At 39.4% G+C, this 10,304-nt stretch overlaps 1 protein-coding gene across 1 annotated transcript; it reads left to right on the forward strand.

Moving 5' to 3' along the window:
- Window positions 1-310: 310 nt before the first annotated feature.
- LRRN4 (leucine rich repeat neuronal 4) lies at window positions 311-6,979 on the forward strand (the record flags this gene model as incomplete). The annotated part of the gene is made up of 4 exons (XM_081340515.1): window positions 311-1,004; window positions 2,979-3,183; window positions 4,260-4,397; window positions 5,719-6,979. The coding sequence occupies 4 exons, from the start codon at window positions 311-313 to the stop codon at window positions 6,977-6,979; spliced, it is 2,298 nt and encodes a 765-aa protein (XP_081196641.1).
- Window positions 6,980-10,304: the final 3,325 nt, after the last annotated feature.

Genomic DNA, 10,304 nt, shown 5'->3' on the forward strand with positions numbered 1-10,304 from the left:
TTGATCTATTTATAAAAGTAACAAAAAGGCAGGATAAAACAAATAATTAAAAAGTAGCCATCTAAATTAATGGTTGATCTATCTGCCAGTTAAGACAGCCTCTGGATTTCAAGACCAAATCCAGTTGCATTTTTTCCTCTTCCCACTATAAAGTCAGGTTCTTATGATATTTTAATGAATAGACATTGTAAAATAGTAGGTAATTCTATGGGAATTAACTTTTGGTAGCACTCAATATTGTTTTCCTCCCTTAGCCTATCCTTTGAAAACAGCTCCCTCTTTATACCCAAAGTGCTTTTAAAGGACCACAATGTCCAGCTTCTTGGCCTGTGTAGTTTTGCTTGTCAGGATCATCAGTGCTAAGCCCACAGAGAAGGCAACTCCTACCATAGCAGAAGATGTCAAAGCCCCATTCCAGATGGTTCAGCACAAGGTCTGGGAGGAAAACATAAACCATACTCGCTTGCCTTGTGGAGAGCTGAAGAACCAAACATCAATCACCTTGCGTAGGCAGAATCAAAATCTCACTTCCTTCCCTGAATGTCTGCCAGAGCTTCTGGAACATCTGGATTTGAGTCTCAATCTTTTGCCAGAACTAAATAGCCAAGATGTGGCTTATTTGCCCAAACTGCGAATCCTCTCCTTGAGAGAAAATCAGATCCACAGGGTGATATGGGGGACTGGAAACCTCAGCAGTCTTCAGTTTGTGGATCTGAGCTTCAACTTGCTCTCGATTGTACCTGCCTGTGTTACTTCTTTGGACAATCTGAGGTGGTTGTCTCTAGCGGGAAACCCTATCAGAGAGATCCAGCCATTCGCTTTCTCCTGCTATCCTCAGCTGCATTTCCTGAATTTGTCGTCCACGTGGCTGGGAAAAGATGGGAAAATGGGAATTCTGGAATCTGCTTTTGCAATGAACTTGTCCCACCACCCAGAGCCCACTGAACAAGCCAGAAAAGCTCCAATCAGTGTCCTTGACCTCAGTGCAACCTTCCTGGAGAGGAGTAAGTGTTACATTTTAAGCTGAGAAACAGCAAACTGGGTGGGGTGGGAGAGGTGGTTGTAAAATGTGATTATAAAGTTTTCTATAATCTGACTGAAGACTTTGGCAAAACATGGTCTTTCCCAAAGTTGTAACTTCTAGGCATGCTAAACTATATTCCTTACCTTACCTTTCCTGGGGATAAGGGGCAATCCATAATACACCTGCATTCAGTTTTAATTGGAAACTCAGAATTTGCATTCCAGTGCTGAAATCTGAATACATAGACAACATTAACTTTTGGGGTGAATTTCCCATTCGAGGGACTTCTTTCACTTTTTCAAGACAAAACAATACAAGTGATCCTCAATTACAACCACAATTCAGCCCCAAATTTCTGTTGCTAAGTTGTTAAGTGAATTTTGCCCCCCTTGCGACAGTTGTTAAGTGAATCACTGCAGTTGTTAAGTTAGCAACCCGGTTGTTAAGTGAATCTGGCCTCCCCATTGACTTTGCTTGCCAGAAGGTCGCCAGAGATGATCACATGACCCATATGACTGCAACTGTCACAAAATTGAACCAGTTGTCAAGCATCCAAATTTTGACCACGTGACCAGGGGGATGCTGTAAGTGTGAAATACGGTCGTAAGTCACTTTTTTCAGAGCCACTGTAACTTCAAACGGTCGCTAAATGAACTGTTGTAAATTGAGAACTCCCTGTAATAATCATTAATGTGTACAAATGAGATTAGCATTATTTTAAAAGATCCCTAATAAATACTACTTACATTACATTTAAACGTTTACAATAAATCTACATAACTACTCAAAAGTATTGTTCAATGAGGCTCTCAGGAAAGTTTAAGAAAGCAGCATTTAGTTTCACTTTTAAAAACCAAGAATGGGTAAATTTAGTATTCCCCACTCCCAGATATTTTTCCTTCTGATGCCTGTATTTTAGGAGTCTTTTGCTAAGTTTTCTTACCCGATAGGGCATTTGTCTACTCTATGTGTACTTTTACAGTGGCTTACTGTTTGTTGTGTATCTCATTTACAATACAGAACAAAATGAACCAACCCGATGTCAACAGGTAGTTTGAACTCCCATTCCCACAGCCTCATCCACCATGGTCACTTGTGAACATTAGAATCTACCAATGGAAGGCTCTTGGCAGGGATGTCTGATTTGATCCAGAGATTACTGATGGCTGAAGAGCTTCCATTTATTCTCTAAAGCAGACATGTCAAACACAAGGCCCGGGGGCCGGATCCGGCCCGCGAAGTGGTTTCATGCGGCCCACGAAGCCATCCTGGAAACAGTGAGGGAACGGCCCCCACTGCCTTGGCCCTGGCCCAGAGACCCTCCTCCTGCCAGAGACCCTCAGATCTGTCCCACTCCTGCCCAGGCCCCTTAGGCACCCTTCATGTGAACAATGTAGAGCTGGCCACGCCCACCCAGTAGGCCATACGCACTCTAGCCACGCCCACCCAGTAGGCCACGCCCACCCTGGCCATACCCACCCGGCCCCCTACGGGCAACCGCAATGCTGATGCGGCCCTCAATGAAATTGAGTTTGACACCCCTGCTCTAAAGTGTATTTTAATATGATGATTATGATTAAGCATCCTTGATATCAATCAGCACACTCATTAATAAATTATTCAAAAGTTCTCTATTCACATCTACCTCAAACATACAGTAAGGAGACAGAAAAGCAAATAATGACCTTAGAACCAATTCCTTCTTCACAGAATTATTTCTTTTTTTATTGTGGTTGCAAAACAGTCTGCTTTTAAAATATTGTCAGATGCAGATGAGCGAACATACAAAAGGAAGTAAGGAAGATTGTGTCCTCCAGGTGAGTATTCATTAGAAATTCCACTGGTAATTTCAGCATCTTGAGGTCCACAGGCCCCACCCATGCCTTTAAGTCAGTATCACCTTAAGTCTATCCTTTGTTTGATCTGACCTCCTCCTCCTCCTCCTTCTTCCCAGTTCACGAGGACTGGATCCAAGATCTGCCACAGCTCACCTCCTTCTATCTAACACAAATGCCCAAGCTAAGAAAACTGGATCCAGCTGTTTTCCGCGATGTGCCCATGCTAAGAGAATTGAACTGCCAAGATTCCCGTGCACTCAGCCTAGTGGAAACCGAGTCCTTCCATCACATACCTCGTGTGGCTTTCCTAATATTTAAAAAGTAAGATTTCCTGTGTCTACTTACTGGTAGGGGGTCTATCTTAATTGAGCTTTCAAATGCCTCCCTTTAAATCTATTGGGCTACAAAGACAATTTTGCTTACGGTATAGACTGGGGATGAAAAATTTTGGACCGACCTATCTAAATGACATCAGGTTGAATGAACCTCATCACAACCCTCCTTCTAAATGACTTCATTCCTTAATCTATTAAGTGAAATTTGTAATGACATTGATTCAGCTATAAGGGTATAGCTGAATCATCTGGTATTTTTCATCATAATATGCTCCTGTAAAAATGCTCCTGTATTTGTCAGAAAATAAGTTATATGTTTTATCAAACATGAAGGAAAAGAAATGGGTGGGAGGGGGGGTTCTCCTTTGATATGCATTACTAAGAGAAATCATATTTCATTTTATAATCATCTTTCCAACAATCTCCAGCCATGTGTGCTTCATAAGCTCAAGATAAATCCCAAACAGAAATTTCATGAGACAACTTGTAGTTCATATCAGAAAATCAAGGGGGCTGCAGAGTGGACAGATGTCTAACAGAGAGAAAAAAAGCATATAATACAATCCCCCTCCACCATTTATGACAGTAAAGCAAACAATACAGGTAGTCCTCGACTTATGACCACAATTGAGTCCAAAATTTCTGTTGCTAAGCAAGACAGTTGTTAAGTGAGTTTTGTTCCATTTTACAACTTTTCTTGCCACAATCATTAAGTGAATCACTGCAATTGTTAAGTTAGTAACATGGCTGTTAACTGAATCTGGCTTGCCATTGACTTTTCTTGTCAGAAGGTTGCAAAAGGGGATCACCTGACCCCCCGGGACTGCAACCGTCATAAGTATGAGTCAGTTGCCAAGTGTCTGAATGTTGGCCATGTGACCATGGAGATGTTACAAGGGTCGTAAGTGTGAAAAACAGTCATTAGGTCACTTTTTCCTAGGCCATTGTAATTTCAAATGGTCACTAAATGAAGTGATGTAAGTTGAGAAATACCTGTAAGTTGAGAAATACCTGTAATTTGGATATTCAGTTTCCTATTTCTTTTGGTGTTTTTTTTCCTAGCTGTAACTTGAGCACCTTCAGCCCATGGAATCTTACTTCATTGCACACCCTTTCCGTCAACCTCTATGGAAATCCTTTGGTTTGTCATTGTGCAATTTCTTGGCTGTTCTCAAACCCTGGCACAGTAGTTCTGCAGAGGTAAGAAGGGTTATGACAATGAAGATAACTCCACATTAGCTTTTTAAAGGGTAGGAGTTGTGTAACATGGGGTCCAAAGGCATTTAATGCTGTCGTTACTGTTGTGTAGATTTTTAATTTTAAAATAAATAAATTCTTGAATCAGCAAGTTCCAAAAGAGGACAGAAAAGCAAACAGCAATTTGTACCAAAGGCAACTGTATGAATTTGATTTTGGAAAAAGGCGTCACATCTTATGTTTTTCATCCCTATTTTGCCATTTCTGAAAAGTTATATATGGATCCTATTTAAAGACTAACATAACTCTCAGATAGGGGAGCACAGGCCCATCAATTGTAATTTGGTTCTCATCACATCTTGCATACAGGGACAAACAGACTAAGCAGTTGTGTATTGCACATTAAATGGGGTGTAGATGATAAGGATAACAAGAGTGTAGAGACACTTCTCAGTGAAGGCTTTTAAAGCTAGTCGATCAAGTCCACCCGGTTCTTTACTGCAGCAAATAACTGGCAACCAGAGAATCTCAAAAATCTGAAACCAAACTAATTTAAAACCATTGCAAAGTTTTGTTTCATTTTAACTGTTACTTTTGATTAACCTGTTGAAATAAACCGACAGTAAGGCCTACATTCAAACATTAATTACTAAGTTCTCATATATCAGTTTCATACGATGGAAGCTGGCGCTAGGAATAGGGAGCAGGGGTAGTCTGTAGCTATAAGGTAAATTGGTTTGGATTAAAAGGCCACAACCTGACATTCCAGTCTTCAAAGCCTTGGTACAGCCTGTGGAGTGCCTGGAAAAGTTAAAATTAAAATTAAAACTTTTAATATTGCAGGAATGAACTTCAAAAGAAGAGATTGTATTAACTGTTTTATGACCCCCCCCCTTTTAACTCTCATTTCTGCCTGTTCTGGGGAGTGCCTTCCTCCTGGCATACCAATCAGAAGCCATATACTGTATATCCCTAGTAGTCCCGTAACACCTGTGCCTTCCACATTTAGAAAAATGACCATTTGGGCTTTGATCAAAACAGACTGACTTTCTAGAGCCTCTTTTACACAGGGGACTTGACTTCTTTCATAGATTTCATAGAACTCACTCTTATTCCTCCTATTCCTCAGATCACATCATACCGTAATAGCGTAAGAGGCAAAGCTGAACTTTTACACTGGAACTAGAATGTTAAAAACCATTCACACAAAAATACAGAAGTACAAAGGAAGGATATAGGACAATAAATGGTATTTTACATGTTACATCTTTCTGCTTCCTCGTAGCACGCCTTGATTGATTTGGCCTCTACTATTTTGTTTTAGGGCATCAGAAACCATGTGCTATTTTTCTCCAGAAGATAAAGGAACATCTTCATCCATGCTGTTATCCAAGCTTTATGATAAGTGTCAAGCTCAGACAACCACACATTCAGCCTCATCTTTGGTTCAAGGCAAACTTTACCACACCCCTACCAGCATCACTACAGAAATATTGGCCAACTCCAGCACTTTGCCTCAAAAGTCTCTCGGCGATTCCTTCACCCGTCAAAGCACATCTTTTACCTGGAGAGATCTAACAAGGAAGGATCCAAGTAAGGCAGACATTCTTGCTTACAAACAGCATGAAGTTCATAGATCTACTAATCACCCATTGACTGTTGCACCTCTTACAACAGAGTTCTCAACAATCATGGGAAAACTCTCTACCGAGCAACCTGTAGTGAGCACAACTGAAATGAATGAAAGGGAACAAGATACCACAACACTGCACCAGTCTACTTTGTACAGTTTTACAACTGAAGTGACAGAAACATCTTCCAGTGATCCAGTTTCCAGTGATTTGTTCATTTCATACAGAAACACAGATTCAAATGGGAGTGATCTATCCCTTCAGGATCCCACCAAATCTACCGCCTTTCCAAGTCTTGCATCTACTAATAGTCTACCAGATTATACAGATGACTATGACTATGAAAACCAGCAAGTGGCATCTGTAGCCCAGACCATGGATTTGTGTGATTATGATCCATGCAGGCATCTCCAGAAGCCTTGTGTTGACCTCCAAAAGTTGTCTTCCTGTCTGTGCCCAGGCATGTCGGATGAATTCACCATCCCAGATCCGCCAAGATTTCATGAAGTGTCTGAAATGAGGGACACTTCAGCCCAGATCCACTGGTGTTCCCCAAATTCTGCAGTAAGATTCTATCAGCTTGCCTACCGTCCTAAAGGCAGCAAAAAGAATTATACAAATTCTGGAGAGATTTATGCCACCGCTAGGCGATACACTCTTTATAACCTTCTGCCTGGTTCCACCTACCAGGTATGTATAATTGCTTGGAACAAGGCAGGATCAAGCCACACTACTGCCTGGAATGAGTATAACGCTCCATGCAGCACCTTTGTAACAAAGTCCAGCTACACATCTATCTTTGCGGCTCTGTGTGCAACAAGTGGGATCTTTCTCATAGCTACCATATTACTGTCAGTATGTCTGTGCAAAAAACACAAGACACCACACATAGAGCAATATAACACACATCTAGTATCTTATAAAAATCCTGCTTTTGATTATTCCATAAAATAAATCCAGGCAATGAGACTGGCAAATATAGGCCATTGTTGTAAACTGTTTACCCACTGTGATGATTTTTTTTCCAATTGTTTTGCTTTAGTATTGCTTTCTCATTGTGAAATGTCCTCTCCAATTGAAGCAATCAGAAATTATTTTTCAATATTTAAAACAATGAAAAATATCGAACAACTATCACGAATTCTCAAAATTTAGACTATTTTTAGGAGGAAGGACTTAAATTCAGCATTTAATCCAATTAGCAGAAACTTTGGACTTGCCAGCAGGAATGAGAAACTGATTTTTCCCTGTCCTCTTGAAGCCGCTACTGTGTCTGCTCTTTGGGAGGTTCCCTCAGCTCTCCAGAGTGGATTTGATGGAAGACTATTAAATGATTGTGGCCCAGACCCACTGGATATGAACATTTAAGATTGATTTTTCAGGATAACTTAATATGAGTACCAGACTGTTACAATGTTGGAGTGAGAAAGGTCATCCAAGGACATAAAAATACCACTTATGCTACATATTTCATGGAACCCAAGAACTTCCCATTCCTTCCCATCTTTCCCTATTAGTGTCAGGCTGGATTTTATACTCATAACAACCTATTTCTGCTGTGGAAAGTGCCTAACCACATTTGCCTAAATCCAACTATACTTCCTTGATTCCACAGAGGATATGTTTATGAGCATTGACACCTAAGCATGCTGCCAAGGGAGGACGGGGTATCATTATGAAAATATTTGGCATCATGGCTTCCAAACTGAGGACAAAATGTTGAGATTTTAACAGCTGAAAGAAGTTGTTTCTTTCACTTGGAAGTGTTACTGTTCCCATGCTCTGCCTATTTACTGTAATTAGATAGTAGATCTTCCTTTTCCTCATCAGATCTGATCTGTTGTCCACAATGTATTCTGTTGCTGGGATCCAGATCCAAAATCCAAATTTAGGTCCATCCAAAGCCCTGAGGATGCTGAATGCCACAAGTTATAGGTGAAACCAGAAAGGAAACCCCATAGAGAATGATTAATCGGATAGGTATACAGGTAGTCCTCAACTCACAAACATTTGTTTAGAGGCCATTGGAAGGTACAACAGCACCGAAAAAAATGACATGAACATTTTTCACACAACCATTGCAGTATCCCTATGTCAAGTGATCAAAATTTGACACTTGGCAACTGGGTCATAGTGATGACGGTTGCAGTGTCCTGGGGGGTCATGTGATCACCTTTTGCGACCTTCTGACAAGCAAAACCAATGGGGAAAGCCAGATTCACCTAACAACCACATTACTAACTTAAGTGCAGTGATTCACTTAAGAACTGTGGCAAGGTCACAAAACGGGGCAAAACCCACTTAATAGATGTCTCATTCAGCATCGAAAATTTTGGGCTCAATTGTGCTCGTAAGACGAGGATTACCTAAGCAACAGCTGTCACTAGGGTGAACAGGTGTGTGTGTGAAATATATTTTAAATCCACAACAGATAAATAACATTCAGAAGTGGCTCACATATGCCTCCATGATTCAGAATAGGAAGATGGAAACCCAGATTTGCAAGATTCGGATATTACAGCCAATCTCACAAAAATGATTTTAGCCTTCCTATGGAGTTGATTTCCTGTTGGCGCTTACCTAGTGGGGTTTACCAGACCATATGAAAAACGCAATCCTAAGTATTCCACTTGAACAGTAGAAGAAATTACATAGGTGCACTCTGATTTACAGTTATTATTTCCTTCAGAAATATTTTTGAGGATTATCTGATATAAAAGCCGTATTTTGGGGGAAAAAACTAGTCTTTTTTATTAATTTCAGTGTTTAAAAATAAATCTATTTCCAGTGGGGCTTACTCTTAAAGGTATATGAAGAATTGTAGAAAAAGGCATGATATCTGAACAGTCTGCTCAGGAAGCAGGCCCTGTTAAACTTCCAAATAAATATGTTTAGGTTTAAACTGTAAGCATAATTTCTTTACCGAAATCACTTAAAAGTCAGAATGTTTATTTTCTCCAACAGATTTAATTTATGCATATGATCTCTGCTTTAACTTCCAGGATGAGCCCTAAATGTTGGGATTTTTTTTTAATTCTGATTTTTTTAAAAAAAGAAAAAATAGCACCCCAACTTTTGCCTTCTTTGTTTAAATTTGTTTTCTTAAACTCCAAATGAAATTATTTCATCTTCTTACTGAAGAGTAAATGTTTATACAAAGTTACTTTCAAACTAGAATGTAGTATTTGTGGCATTTATTGAAAGATCAATTGTGTATCTTGCTATTTTCACTCAATTTATTTACTTTTGTCAGTGATAAAATATTAAATATTTTGCTATACACATTTATTCCTTGCACATTTTAGACATGAAGGAATCGTTCTGTTAAGTCTGAACACTTTATAAGAAAATGTCAAAAGTTTAGAAATGTTAAGCATTACAATCTCTTTACAATAAATGTGTATTCAGACAAGATGATTTAACATCTTATTCTACCTGGATTATCCTAAAAAAATTGTAATTCATTTTTATAGAATAAGATTTTAAATATCAGACTATTTTCTCTTGATTTCAAGTATCTATTTGTTTCATTTGGCATGGAAAGTGTCATGTCAATGAGAGTTGGAATAGATGATGATCAGATAGCTGACAGATAATTCTGGCATTAAAATGAAGAACCCAAATAAGAAATTTAGTTCCTAGGCAGCACAGAGTAATTAATTTTCCCGCATAGCTACAATTTCAGCTGCTAGAAGACATCTGGTTGGAATAAAGAACATTGTGAACAACTGTGAACAAGCAAATAAACAATGCCTCTGTTGGGAATTTTAATCAGCATATTTTAAACCAGGTTACACAACTTTCTCCTGACCAAGTGGCACTAATGCCATGCCAAGAAATACATCCCTAAAAGGACAGGGAACCAGGACAAAAACTAAACAGTTTTTTTGACAGTCAAATTGCTGTAAAATATGAATCAGAAATACAAAAGGTGCTTAAAATTGGAAGTATCATATTTGTTATCATTTTAGAGGCCTGGCTAAAGAGACCAGCTTTAAATACACAGGACAAGGCTGCCTCTTAAGAAGTGCACCCTTTGAAAAGTAAAGCGTCTTAAAAAGGGCCTCTCCTGCAGATTTTAACATGAGAGTCAGGCACAAAGCCATTATGGCCTTAAATATTAATATTATCAGCTTAAAGACTCTTGATATGGACATTCTGTGATGTGGTCATTGTGGTCATCTTTGAGCAACCTGCCTAAACCTTCTGCACCCTGATTATGACAATGTGAGGGACACTATGGCAGCACCAGGCGCTGTCATGCTTGAAAAGGGTTCAC

Source organism: Vipera berus, assembly GCF_964194415.1.
Source record: "Vipera berus genome assembly, chromosome: 1".
Taxonomy (NCBI): Eukaryota; Metazoa; Chordata; class Lepidosauria; order Squamata; family Viperidae; genus Vipera; species Vipera berus.